Here is a 15,059-nt window from a genome sequence, read left to right as displayed (position 1 = left end):
CAAATGACACATGGCGCAATAGTAGCAACTGAAAATCTTATTTGAAATATGAGATGTGAATTTTATAATAAATAGGCTTATTATCACAAAACATCCCTAAAGTTTACGAAACTATCAGATTGCATCCTTAATGTTTTTTTTTGTCATTCGTGGTCCTCAAAGTTAGCATGTATGATCACAAATGGTCCCTGCCGTTAGGTACCGTCAAAAATTCCGTTAGTTTGCTGACGTGGCATATATGTATATCACAAAACATCCTTAAGGTTCACACACCTATCACAAATGGTCCTTACGAAATTTTTTTTAATTTAAAATTCATAAAATTTTTGTTTTCTTTTTAAAATTTTATGAATTATAATTATTTTAAAATATATATTAAATTTTAAATACATGTGACACTATATTATTGTAGATGTGGGCTCCATATATATGCCACATCAACAAACTAATGAAGTTTTTAAAAAATAATTTAAAATTCATAAAATTTAAAAATGAAAAAAAAACTAAAGGTTTAGGGTTCATAAATGGTCCTCAAGATTAAAATCCTTCTATAAATTGTTTTTTCATTTATAAATAATTTTAAAAAGAAAACCAAAATTTTATGAATTTTAAATTTTTTTAAAAAAAATTCGTAAGGACCATTTGTGATAAGTGTGTAAACCTCAGGGATGTTTTGTGATATATATGTATGCCACGATAGCAAACTAACAGAGTTTTTGACAGACCCTAACGTCAGGGACCATTTGTGATTGCACATACTAACTTTGAGGACCATAAGTGACACAAAAAAACATTAAGGATGCAATCTGATAGTTTCGTAAACCTCAGGGATGTTTTGTGATAATAAGCCTAATAAATATGGACACGTGGTAACTGAAAATCTTATACGAAATATGAGATGTGAATTTTATAATAAAAATGGATACGTTACAACCGAAAATCTTATCAAAATTAATCTCATAAGTATAAATAAAATTAATCTCATGTGAATAATGATTGTCTTTGGGTTGTCATGGCAACGGGTGAGAAAGCAAAAAAAAAAAAAAGAAAGGATATGGTAGGCATTACTCAAGTGAACAGTACTCGCCCTTACTTGTCCTTACTCTTTACTATGACAAATGAGTGGAAGCGCTCTTACGAGTGAAGTCAAGCCCCAAAGTCGGGAAAAATTGCCAGCCTAATTTGTGAGTGTGAGTTGATGGTTGAGTGGCCTTCCAACTCGCCAACCCGTCCGAATTTTGGGCAACCCAAACCCACAAAAGAAAACTCTCAATCCAACACCGGAATACAATGACTCAATAACCAAACAGACTCACTCACATTTTGCATTCCCAAATCCCAGTCCACCAAGGGAACCAAAACCCACGAGTTCAGTAAAACCCTTTACTGGCGGACGAGACGATGGCGATGCAGAGATTATGCACCAAGCTTCGGTCATTGTCCGTACACTCAACCCAAACTCTACCATATTTATCTTCGTCTTTCCTCTGTTCTTCTCCTCGTCTTCTCCAGCCTCTCCCTTTCGCTTCAAATAACAACAAATGGAGCTTAAGGTCACTTTTCAATGCCCATTCACCAACCCAACCTTCGCTAGCTATCGCCACTCTTCGCCCTTCAACATTCCCTATCTCGGTAAGCTGGGTGGTTTTTTTATTAATTATTTTGTTTGAATACTGAGAAAATGCCTGAGAAAGATTAATATCCTAATTCTTGAATAATAAGGAATGCAGAAAATTTCGCAGGAAATACCTGGGTTAGTTGGGTTTTCATTTAACATTTTTATTTTGCCTTATTATGTAATCTATCAAACGGAAATGTGAATTGGGGATTTCCATATGGTGTTGTTAAGTACATTTTGATGTACAATTCCATAGTAGTGCTTAAAAGAGAAATGTTGTTTTATGTGTGCATGTTAAGATGCTTCAAGTGCGGCATGTTTCTTCAAGAGAGCGTAAGAAGAGGAGAAAGCCAATGACACCAGTCACTTCCAAGTTAAAGAAAACCAAAATAAAGGCTTACTCGTAGGTTTATGTTTTCTCAGTCATCAAGTTATGTCATTATTTTCTTTTGGAAATGTTGATAAAGTTTTATGTAATAATGGTTTTGAAATTTCTTGGTCAGGTCTTACAAGTCCAGGTTTAGGACAATGAATGATGGGAAAATTCGACGATGGAGGGAGGGCAAGCGTCACAACGCACATTTGAAGGTGTGGTTTGCATTTTAATTTTTCAAAACTTGGGTTCCGTATGCGGTTTTGGTCACTACTCATCTAGCAAGTCGTTATATCTCAATCATGTTTAAATTCTGTATGGTTTAATTCTTTAATACATTTGGGATGATGCATTTAAATTCCCACAACATACACTAGAAAAATCCTTTAGTGTGATTTTCTTGTTTGGGCCAAATTTCTTTGCTATGTTAGGAAGCAACTTGAATGGGCTCAGCCCGAAGTCCCTGAATCCAATCCCAAAATTTCATCTCCTATGGTCAGGTTAAAGGTAGGTTGAGAGTTTGAGTTGAGAAAATACCAACCCCATCAAGTTTGAGCCGATCCAAGAGTTAACTCGAATTACTGATAAACTGGTGAACTGTTTCAAGACCTATCCTAATTGACATCATCACTAAATTCATTTGAGTAATACATGTATGTGCAGCACATTGTGAAAAGTAAAGTGGGAAGGGATGACAGAAAGGAAAGAATGATCACTTAGTAAAATGGGATGTGATGTGATGTGACTCAAGTCAAGGATAAGGGAGGCTTAGGGGTGCAAAATTTAGTAAAGAGGAATGAAGATTTGCTTGGGAAGTGGTTGTGGAGATTCTAAGCGAAGTCAAATTCTCTTTAGTATACTGTAACCTGGACCAAGTGTGGGTTGCATGAGAATGGTTGGGATCCCGAGATTGTGGCTAGAGCTTCAAGTTGATATCCATGGACGGATATTTTTAAAGGGATTGTTTCTTTCGCTGTGTATTGTTGTTTTGGGTTGGGTGGGGAATGTGGAAACGTGAGGTTTCGAAACTTGGGTATGGGAAACTGATTTTTGTGCTCTTTATCCTTGTCTGTATAGATTGTCCTGATATCATAATTATCCCATTGCTAGAATATGTGTTAATGTGTCTTGTTTTCCTCCTAGTTGGTATTTTGGGTATCGAAGACATTTTAACAAGCAGGAAGTGAGAGAGTACTTGTCTTTGCTGTCAGATCTAGAATCTATCTTGCTTGTCCAAGTAGAGCATTTATTATTATTTTCATATTTGTGTAAATGTTTCTTAAGGTATCTTGTGTAAAATCTTACTTTCTACTTTGACACCCTCCCATGTAATATGGAAAGCTAAAAATACCTCCTAAGGTACAAGTGTTAGCTTGAGTAATTGTTCATGGGAAGATTAATACTTGTGACATGGTTCAAAAAAGGCCTCCGTTTGCCCCTCTCTTTCTTCCCTTTGGTGCGTTATGTGTAGGAAAGAAGGATGCTTATGGATCATTTGTTGCTTCATTGGCCAGTGGCATGTTCTTTATGTTCATGTGACCATAAACCACGAACTGGTTTGGTCGTACTGAATTGTGGTGCGTTCGCGAACCAAATTGTAGAAACTAACCAGAGAGAGGGAAGAAGATGGCACACCTCTGTTGCAATACATCCATGAAGTCTGAGTCAGACTCTTGAGAGATGAGAAGAAGATGAGTCTGTCGACTCTGTTGAGTAGCGAGTCTATTAACTACTGAGAAGTTAGAAGAAAAAAACATAGAGAATATGAAAGAGGGAGGTGTTTGGGATGCTGTGTCAGTTTCATCTTCCAAGAGGAAGGTGCACTTGTGGAGAAGTCTCCATTTAATACAAGTAATCGGGGGTTGGGTAAAATAAATAGACAAAGTGAAGTTAGAAAAATTAAAAGTTAGGTTGAAAATTATGACATTTATTACGCAGGAAACAACTTGAAAAATTAACAACGACCTGAATTAAAGTCTCGAACAAATTGTGATTCGAAACACCGTATCGACTATGCCTACCCCCAACAAATCCATACCATAGAAACTAGCGACCCCGTATCCATTCGTGTTTCAAGAACCGTATCGCTCCCCGTACCAGGTAACACTGCTTTTTTTATGAGGCCACAAGGAATTTGATGGGAGAAGGCAAAATTTTTGTAGAATAGTGGTGTGTTCGGTTGTTTTTGGTGTCTGTTTGGAGAATAATAAAAGGATTTTTGAGGATCATAGCGGGCGGGGTTGCAGGGTTGGAGGGTTGGTGGGACGAAGTTAGTTTTGGTCTTCACTGTGAGTTTCAATGTCTTTCTGAATATCTGGATTTTCCGCTCTCATCTATACTGGCAGATTGGAAAGCTGCTGTTTTATAAGACTCTAATTAACACTTTGAATTTTCCATCTGCAAGAAAGTACTTGGTTTTTGTTGTTGTTTAGCCTTTTGTGATTCATACGTTGTGGTGGACAACTTGTCCACTACTTCATCTTGTTTAGTTTTTTTTTTTGTTTTTTTTTATTTTTAAAATTGATTTTTTTTCATTTAATAAAATTCCGTATTGAAGAATAAAGTTGAACTCTTTCAAGGAAGTTGAAAAAAAGTCTAAAGTTCTAAACAACTGCACCAATTAAAGTGTAGGAAAAAAAAAAAAAAGTCTAAGAAAACAAATTATCAGGTGTCACTTTTATTTTTTATTATGATAGAATGGAGAAAAATGAAAATGAAACAGAAAACAAAGATAGATATCAATAGATAAGATGTTTGCACTTTACATGAATAGAAACATAATATAAACATCAACATTTGTTATTTTACTGCTAATAATCCTAATGTGTTAGGTTTACATGATATTTAACCACAACCAGATTTACATGAATTGATTTAAATTATTATTTGAAACTTTTGCTAATGTTATAAAACCGTAGCTAGATTTGCTCATTTTCCAATATATACATATATATATTTATTCTAATAGCCCGCATATTTGTATTAGATCTGTCTATTCCCTGAAAAAAGGCCTACATATTAAATTTTTAGCCCCTTGACATTGAGCGCATAGGAAGTAGTGCCATATTTGATGTGGAACAATTGGATGGAGAAGAATAGAAAGGCAATTCGGGAATGTAGATTGGAAGATTTTGTAATTGGTCCTAAGAGGTCCTGTCTTGTGTTTGATATGATATTCTTTCCTTGCTTTTTTTAGGGTTTAGTAAGCTATGCCTGGATTTCCTATGGAGGGGATGCTGAGTTAGTAAGGAGTTCTGCAATTGTTTGCTGACAACTCCCTTCTGTATCCCTAGTGGAACAATAGATGCTTTGAGAATAAGGAGGCGTAAATTGGGGTCCGTCAGAATTCCATTGTGTGGATTGTCTTTTTGGATCATAGGGAGCCTTCTGGAATAAACTATGGCTGTAATTCCATAGGTTTAGATGGTTTGTCAGCTTTGAAATTTACTACTGAGTTTAACTTCTCGTACAAGTTTCAATTAACCCTTCCTACATGATACTTCACTAGACATTTGCTAGCCATAAATTGTAGGAATTCAGGCTCTATATCTAAATATCTTTATATTTTCCTATCTACTAATAAAAACTTGATATTCTGCATCTTCCTTAATATTTCTTTTTAATTTGGCGATGCTGTAGCTACTGGCCCAGAATTGGATATGCAGAATTGATAGCCAAGGAGCTTTAAAATGAAATTGCTGTGTTTGTATTAAGTTAGTCAGAGTCATCATCTTGAATTTATTTTAGGTCTTATTTGGTTTAGAAGTATTGGTGGTATGGCAATAATGATCACTACATAATTGGAGTTGAATCCTGGAGCAGACAAAAGTCTATAGGAGTTGAGATGGACTTCTGGAAGTTGGGTCATTGTCTGGTAGAATTCTTAAGAGAAGTCATCCATTCTTTGAGTTTTGGGGAAGACAGGCAATGTTGTCCTCTTAAACCAATTTTTATTGTATTTTCTTTGTGTAATCTTTTTCTAGATGGAATATAAGTATAATCCTTTGCCTTTGTTGAGACCACAATAGCGATGGAGGACAGCCTGGTGAAATGAAATGAGGCTCGAAGTAAAAGAATGGTGTTAAATGCAACATTTGGTTGCTGATTCATCAAATCTCACACAGAAGAAATCTGAGCCATTTCTTTGCGTGGGGCTTTCCTGTTTTTACTGGAAGAAAATAGTATGAACTTTCAGAATGCAGGGCATTTTACAGCAATTAGGAGAAAGGATTTAAGAAGATTTGACCTAAGGATCTTAGACCTTTTACCACAAGTTATGGAGATGTCTAGAGTCTAGTGATCACCATTGCCAAGCAAGAAGGGAATAGAAGGTCTGTTGAGGAAATATTTTGTTATACATATTCTGGATACAGGGGTCAACTTCAAGCATCTGAGTTTCTGTCATTTTCTTTCTGGTCTGATTTAAGCATCTAAATCCTAACATTGCATCATCTCAAAATCTGTTTCTATACGTCAGCCTCGATGACTTTGTTTAGCATGTAGGTAACATACCACTTCAAATGGAAAAACATTTTACTCAATCTGTGAGATCTGTACCTCAGACGAAAATAGGTGGTCCTCGGTTTTTATTTATTGGGGAACACAACTTTATTAACAAAGAAAGAGAGGTACAACACAAGGTGTCCCCTGTGAGAACAAACATGTATTTTACATCTAATGTTAGTGCAGCTAAACGTCTCTTAGTGGCGATCTCTTGACCTGCTTGAGCAGACTTAATTTCCTTTTAATTGTCCATGTACCTTTTCCTTGTAATGGTGCATTCATGATTTACTATTTTTCTTTTTCTTTTTTTTCGTAATTGAGCAGAATTCTGAACGTATCAATTTATTCTTGAAATTAATGAAATTTCATATTTGTTGCAGTCGAAGATATCTAAGCGTAGACTCAGACTACCTGCCTTAGTCCATCCTGCTTATGCTAAAGTTATGAAGAAGCTCAATTTCTGCGGTTAAAACTTTCAGAGTACCATGTAGGTACTGCCAATTTCCCGGAATGAAAGAGAGTACACTTTTGCATTTTCAAATGTGCTCTTTTCAATAGTTTACATTTCTGTTTCCTTCAGACAAGCAGGTGTTATATGCTTTTAGCGGCTAGATGTTCTTAACTATTGACTAGTTCAGTTTGAGGCTATAGCTGATTAGCTGATGAAAATAATCAGCAGCTATGCATGTCCTCTAAACTTGTATTCTGTGGACTACTACTTGCTGAGGAATTTTTTATGAGAGTTTTGCATTACTGTAATGTATCAGAAAAGAAATAACAAGTTCTCAGTTGACACGGTGAACGACTCAAGCTTGAAGCATGATATGGATGTTAGTAAAGGAAATCTGCAATGTTGTCTAAACATCAACAGTTTTACCGATTTGCATCTTATAAAATTCCAAAATTTGTGATCTCTTGCAGCACTTGTAGAAAATTCAAGTGGGAGTTTTGCAGTGAAGGGAGAAAAACATTTATCAATTTCTTAAGAGCATCTCTTACTTTTCCCCCGCCACTCCTAGCCACCATAGAATAGAACAGGATAGCAATTTTAGCATAGGCCCTCAAAACACAAACAATGAGAATTTGGGTACGTTAAGCTCTATGCACAAGGACAGGCGTATGAAACAGATAAAATAATACCCAAAGTTAGAAATGTCAAAACGCTTTAATACAAATTTAGAATGTTAAAAATGTTTAATTTTTTTAAAAAAAAAAAGTAATGGAAGAGGGGGGAGATCCTAATTTTCCAGAAAACAAAATCATATATCCGAGCTGATTATTGTTATTCCTAAAGAATGAAAGGCATAAAGCATAACGAATTGAGGAAATTAAATGCGACAGATTCCCTTTTAATTCGTCTTTACTTAAAATCTTTCACTAGGCAGATTCTTGTATCTCATAGGCAGTAGCTGCAGCATCAAGTCCCTGAACAGGTGAACCTCCTTCCTCACTATCATGCCTCACGTACCCTGCTGCTTTGGCTCCTCCAGAGTCGCTAATGTTCCCAAAGATCAAAACTAGCACTCCACAGACGGCGGTGATAAACGAGAGCCCGAAAGAAGTGGACACATTTCCCGGGATTGCCGATGCAACTGCGAAGCCAGCACACGTGCCAAGAGCTTTTGTCCAAGAAAACCAAGCAGAGAAAGCACCTTCTTTTCCGGGAGGCGAACAATCCATCAACAGAACGCGCCCGAAAGCGTGTAGAAGCCCCGCAGAAGTGCTTTGAACTGCGGCGAAGAGCAGAACATGGTGCTGCTTCCAAACTGAGCCCCCGAAATAGAACCCGTACCCTGAGGTGGTTAATGAGAGGAAGAAGCCCATGAGTTGCATTTTGACTGCATTCGCCTTGATGAAATGCTGCAGGGGTTGCAGCATTGGGAGAGAAAACAAGGGGAAGATGAAATACATTAGCCAAAAGTAGAGCAATGATCTTGGATCATAGCAAAGCTGCCCAACTAAGTAAAGAACCCCTCCTGTGAAAAGGCACATTGTTGTTGCCGAGGAGAGGAAAGCGCTAACAAGGCCTCCTACTGCATGAGGAAACTTGAAGATTGATAATGCATGGGACTTTGAGATTGGTGGGTTGAGGCAAGGCCTTTTAGTGACAAAGAAATGGAAGATTCCACAAAACCATTTGATGCCACTAAATATGGAGACAACCCAGAGGCTTATGAACTCTTCGTCCTCTCTAAGCATGTGGTACGTGAATGAGGACATGATGGCGGCGCCCAAGGAGCCTGCGGCAGCTGCGTAAAGCGATAGCCAGGCAGAGATGCCTCTGCGGTCTTGGAACTGGGATTTTTTAAGAGTTGGTCCAGTGAAGCCGCGGACCATTAGGCTAAGGTGGCGGGTGTGGCAGGCGGTGGAGATGATGTGGGCGGCGGTTATGGCGGCGATGTATGGGGGGAAGATCCAGAGGGTTTTGAAGAAGCCGGCAGGAAGACAAAAGATGGCGCCAATGGCGGTGGCAGCTGCAGCAATGATGGGCTGGTTGTAGCCGTGGTCAAGAATGATGGAGACAAAGGCAAGGAGTGGAGAAGCCAGAGCTAGACCTATGACCCATGAAATTGAAGTCCACTCTAGAGCTGAGTATTTGGAAAGTATTGACTTCTTTGTGAGTGAATGGTACCTGCAATATTAACACATAAACTTCACCATCTAAGCTATGGAAACTTAGTTGGAGTGTAGTGATCAATAGCTTAAGCCATAAAAAAAATGAGGATCAGATGCATGTTGAAGTTGAGTCTATTTCTAGACATGACATATTGAGAAGTCTGATTTCTACCCAACTTTTTTTTTTTATAATTTTTTTATAATTTTTTTTTTACGTTTATCTCATTTATTGACATGTGACTCTTCAGGATGTAAAATCACTATAGGTTTTCAGTATGAACTCAAAGTTTGAAACTTAACACCTTACTCCGAAACTCTAATAAGGGTCATTTACAATATCAATAAATAAGACCACGGTCCATAGGATTTTAAAAAAAAAAAAAAAAAAAAGTATAAGTGATAGTCTAAACTAGAGGAGAGAAGAGTATCTCACACGGGCACAACTAAGACACCATGAGGGTTTGAACCTAGATCTTTTATCTGCAAGTTAAGACTTTTTTTTTATTGAACTACGCTTGCTGGCAAGACCACGATAAATAATTGAATAAAATTTAGTATAACTAAGATTTTCTTAACACACTTGTCATTTAATAAAGAATAAACTTCATGCATAAAGAATCTCTGATGACTATAACAAAGCATAACAATGATTAAATGTAAAATGATGAGTAAATATATTTTCATCTAAAAAAATCTGACCTTTAATGGCCTATGAAGTTAGACATACAAAAGCAAGGGACCATAGACATCTCCATAGGGAAAAGGTGCCAAATTAGCCCATTTCGTTCGATACGAAACAAAAAAGAAAAACAGCAATGATATTTAAAGATAAAACAAAAATTATAAAATAAAAAGTTGCAAAAAAGTTTATTGACACGCGGGTGGGGGCAGGTCGAAAAACTAGTATAAATAAAAGAAAAATACTGCTGCCGCTAAACACTTAAAAGAATCCCTTAAAATATCCTTACTTATTAGGTAATATAGACTTTTCAAATAATTAATAAATCTAAAAAAAAAAAAAAAGAAGAAGTCTCATATCGAAAATTTAACTAAATAAAATAAAATATATATTAAATGGTTCTACTACTAATAATACTGATGCTTTTTGTGATAAAATCACACGCCTACTGAATTTTGTAAGTGGATTAAGTTGAAGACAATATCGGTGTTGCTAATAGTAGACCAATGCTGTCTCTCTGAAATTTAACACTCTTAAATTTTTAATATGAAGAGACAAAGACTGAACCAAAACTAATATACGACTAACAAATTATTTTTCTTTAAATTGAACTGTCTTGGTTACTTTATTTATTTATCAGTTTACTCTTTTTACTTATTTTGAAAAGGCATTTTGAAGCAAGCAAAAGGTCAAGAGACTAGCAAATGATATCACAAGTATAGGTCGTCTACTTACAGTTTGATTTCCTTTTGTTTGCAAACAAAGCCCTTGTCGCTGAACCCTCCCTCTACAGAGGCGAGTGATCCGTTTGCAACTTGGCTGATGATGAGGGGGAAGACGATAGGGATAAGAACAGTAAGAATGAAGTAAGAGCACAACTCATAAAAATACCAACTCAAAACCTCCACCTTGTTAGGCTTCTCTTCAACACCTGCATATGCTTTGTACACATCCCTTGCCCTCTGAATCTTCATGGCCGCCCCATGCACATCTGGAGTAGTTCCAATCCCCATATATGCTTTCTCCTCCTCATTCTCGACCGCTAGCGGCGCAGAACTGATGATCAACTCTTGTGCACTGCTACTTGTTCCAGTTTCCGGGCTAGGTTCAGCCATTTTTCTTTCAACCCTAATTTATTAATCAAGGGAAGTGCGTGTGTTCAGAACTTTTGCAAGCTTCTTTTTATAAATACTCAAAATAAGAAAATGGTATATACGCTTGGTGAAGAAGACTAAAGAATGGAGGATGTTGATGGCTGGACATGAAAAACCAGCTGGTTGCGGAAAATCCCAAGGGCTTCAAAAGCCTCGGTATGTACATATATATATGTAAATGCCAATAGGGGAAAGGTATAAATTTGGCATCATTCTCAACTCTCACTAGTCTTTTATCATTTTTCTACACCATACGGTCCAATTATTAATCTATCATACAACAAGGTGGCACTATTACTATATTCTTAATTCGTTTTCTTCATTAGGGTTTAAATATTTCACTCCATTAATATATTGTTGGTTGGGGTTTTTTGAGTGGACAATTTCTTCATCTCAAAAGGAAGACACAGAATTAACAAACACGTCTTATTTTTGTTATTTAACACTTATTTATTTTTTTATGCCTGCTATTCAAGTCTTTAAGAGGTAAAAGTACAACGTACAATACTATTTCTTATTTTTTTTTTTTTTCTTGAACGACCTAAATCAGAAATTAAGGCCGTGAATCAACCGATGCTTTCGCCCTTTTAGTGCGATTGCTGGTGTGTCGCTACTTGGTTTGGAATTGCTGTGCTGTGAAAATAATTGCTGTCAAATTTGCTGTGAGAGAAATCAGCTATGTAGGAAAGCAGTTTGGCGTTTGGTAAACTTTTTGTTAAAAGTGTTTTTGGTACTAATTCCCGCATAATCAGAAAATGATTCCCGCATAATCATTAAACTCAACACCTCTTCGAAACTGATTCCTTCATAATCAGAAAATTAAAGCACCTAATCAGCTACTTTTCCTTATAGTTTTCTCTCACATCAATTGTTAATAATAAGTAATTTTCTCATAGTTTACCAAACGGGCTGGGCTTTCTAAAAAAAAATTAAAAATCACTTATCACTCCAAATAAGCAATGCCAAACGGCCACTTAGAGCTCATTTAAGAGTGATTCTGGATAGGTCAATAATTAATTCTAAGGAGAATCATTTCTGAATAGGTCAATAATCACTTTTATGGACAAGTACGTAGGAGGTAGAGTTGTCAATGGATCGGATTTTGATTCGGATTCGATTCAAATCCGATGTAATTAATAGGAGATGGATTTGGTGACATAATTCGATAACCCGATTATGATCCAAATTCATTAACTCGTTAAGTTAACTGAACAAATATGAATCTTGCCTAATCCGATATGATAATTATCCAATTTGATATAATATATATCTATTATTTTTTTGACTTACTTAATATATATAGTTTTTCTGTAATGCAAACGTCCGCATTTTGTTAAACTACGGTTGTCCACTTTGCAACTTGTTTTTTTTTGCAGAAGAGGTGGATTTGATTCATGCAATTCCAATTAGCACTGGAAAGCTATTGGATTCATTGATTGAAAATGGCAGTTTAGTACAAAGTGCTTAACACGTTGCCGATGGTACTGCTTCTTTTTTCGCATCTCTATATTCCCATATTTGGGATACTTTTTGGAGGGCCCACACCTCTGTCAAGGTGAAAGTAATCTAGAAGCATGTATGCTTTTATTTGTATCAGTCTTGATCTATTGGACTACAGGGGTTCAAGCATCGTTATTTTTACTAATTTGCCCATCATGTGGGACCCACTTTCATTATAGTCCGTAAATATGGTACAAATAACAGGTCATTCATTCCTTTTTGTTTTGTGGGTTTGTGTTTATTTTTTATTTTCTGAGCTATGCTTTATATTTTGTGGTTTTGTATAATATTAAAAATGTGGATTTGCAAGCATAGTAGGATGGGCCCGTGGAAAAAAAACCTACTTGTAACTGGGAGAGCCAATAATATAATGACATGGGAGAGGTTATCCAACTTGTCGTTGTGTTATTGGTCCGGATAAAAAGTGCTATACTTGTTGCATGAGAGTTTCTTTGGGGCACATGGCCATCTCGCATCCATCTTGTCTTTGAATCAAAAGATGATGCGGACCTTAATTGGATCCCTTCATGTTTCATTAATTACAGCCCGCACCACTGTTCACATTTAATGTCGTTTTTACTCCTTTCATAATTTACAAGCAAATTCTTATGGGTAAATTGGCATTTTGCCCCATGAATTGTCACACTAATATGACTTTACCTCCGATTATTTTTCAGTCAAACTAAGAATTAGACTAGAAAAAAAATTGCCAATTTAGGACTTACAGTTAAGGTTTCAAAACTCTGCAACCATTCTAAGTTGGCTAGAGCGGAGGTGTTTCTCACTTTGCACCTGAGTTTGAATCCCCCTCCCCGTAATTTAGATTAGATTAGATTAAAGTAGAATATTGATTGTATAAAAAAAAGTTTTCAAAACTCCATCCAATTTTGCAGTCAATTATAAGGGCAAATTTGTCATTTGAAGGGAAATACTATGGAAAATTTGAAAAAAAAAAAAGAAAATATGAAAATTTAAAAAGGGTAACCCACGTGTCACTTTAAAGAAAAACAAAGAAAACATATTACTTATGTTTAAGGAAATGTGAGTGTTTTATTTTTCTATTTTTTTGAACTTTTCAATTTAAAATATTGTTAATTTACTATGTTGTCCTCATTTAAGAAATTTTTGCTTTTTAAACATTTTTATTAACTAAGAGCATGAGTTACACGCATGCCCATTGATTTTTTTATTTTTTGGTGATGTGGGAAAGAACAAACTTCAAGAGAAAACCCCTAAGGATCGGGATTTTTCGAAAGCCCCTTGGCACACGTCATTTTTGTGTGTGTATATATATATATATATATATATATAGCTTCTATTGAGGGACACTCTTATAAGGCCCACTCCGTATTGTATTTCACTAATCCAAACAGTCTATTTTGTAGATATTCATTCAAAGATCATATCTACAAAAAAATCACTTAATTTGACCACTCGATTAAATTATTGAAATTTAAGTTTTATTGAATTATCGTGTTCATTGATTTTATTGGTCTCAATTATATGCCTTAATGATTTTCAATTTGCATGATTTTTTGCAAGGATGATCTCTGAATTAAGATGTGAAAAATAGATTATTTGGATTATTGGAAAAAAAAAATTAGTAGGGTACCCTAAAGGGTGTCCCCTCAATAGAAGGGGGACTGGTCCCATTCTATTCGGGAGGGCTCAAGCTTTAACAGTTTAGTATGTTAAAACGATGCTAACGACCCATATGCGCCCACTCCACAACATCATCTCATGATCCGAACCATTTATTTTTTAGGTCGTCATTCAAAAATCGGTCAAAAAATTAGCCCAATTTTCTTCCTTATGTTTTCATTAACTAAGGGCATTATGGGGTATTTTGAAAGTTTCACATTTAAGGCCCTCCCCATTTATATATACTAACCCCCCCAATAGGCACACATCCCTTTTTTTGTTTTGTTTTTTGGATACAAGCGTTATTGGCGGAGGGGTGAGTCGAACCTAAGACCCTGGGTGCAAGGGTAAATGCTCTTAACCACTTGAGCTACAAACCCCTTGCGCACACGTCACCTTTTGTAATGACTTTTACAGTTTTTACTTGGTTTTTATGTTATTTATGTGCATATATATATATATTGTTCCCTTTTATTGAGGATGACTCAAGCGTTAATTGGTTAGTATGTTAAGACGACACTAACGAGCTGTTTGGGCCCACTCTAAAACATCATCTCATGACCCAAACCATTTAATTTTAGACCGTCATTCAAAAATCACCTTGCAAAAAATTAGCCTAATTAGCCAAGTCACCCAGTTGACGTAGCCCATTGAGGTGAAAAACATACTTCTTGTGTTTTGTGTTTGTGCCTATCTCTTAACCCTCACTCCATCTCTCACCACTCTTGTTGATCCATTTTTGGATATCAACATGTTTAGTTGACCATTTATCTTATTTTGCACTTCTAATTCCAAAAATGGATCCTTGCCTTATGCAGCATAAAAAAAGCAAGCTCGGATGCAAAAGAGGATCTAGAAATTTTTCTGGAGAGGGGCAATAATGATTTTGATACTGCCCAATAAAAAACATATTATGAAAACCAGACCCTTAGATAATTTAAAGATTGATTAGCACGATAAAATAAATACGTAAAT

The 15,059-nt window shown here is 36.0% G+C and overlaps 1 protein-coding gene across 1 annotated transcript; it reads left to right on the top strand.

The window, feature by feature from the left end:
• The first annotated feature begins 1,198 nt into the window (after positions 1-1,198).
• On the top strand, positions 1,199-7,304 carry LOC117628177. The gene is made up of 4 exons (XM_034360564.1): positions 1,199-1,632; positions 1,918-2,021; positions 2,122-2,206; positions 6,875-7,304. Exons 1-4 carry the CDS (start codon positions 1,402-1,404, stop codon positions 6,962-6,964), a joined length of 510 nt encoding a protein of 169 aa, XP_034216455.1. The 5' UTR covers positions 1,199-1,401; the 3' UTR covers positions 6,965-7,304.
• Positions 7,305-15,059: the final 7,755 nt, after the last annotated feature.

The sequence above is a fragment of the Prunus dulcis genome, chromosome 5 (genome assembly GCF_902201215.1).
Source record: "Prunus dulcis chromosome 5, ALMONDv2, whole genome shotgun sequence".
Taxonomy (NCBI): domain Eukaryota; kingdom Viridiplantae; phylum Streptophyta; class Magnoliopsida; order Rosales; family Rosaceae; genus Prunus; species Prunus dulcis.
Note: the sequence above shows the minus strand (reverse complement) of the source record. Positions and strands in the feature narration are given on the sequence as shown.

Excerpts from the sequence above, each read along its gene's own strand:
- LOC117628177 (XM_034360564.1), top strand. The coding sequence starts at position 1,402 with ATGGCGATGCAGAGATTATGCACCAAGCTTCGGTCATTGTCCGTACAC. Across the intron at positions 2,022-2,121 it reads ACCAAAATAAAGGCTTACTC|GTCTTACAAGTCCAGGTTTA; the intron begins GTAGGTTTATGT and ends TTTCTTGGTCAG. Across the intron at positions 2,207-6,874 it reads GTCACAACGCACATTTGAAG|TCGAAGATATCTAAGCGTAG; the intron begins GTGTGGTTTGCA and ends TATTTGTTGCAG.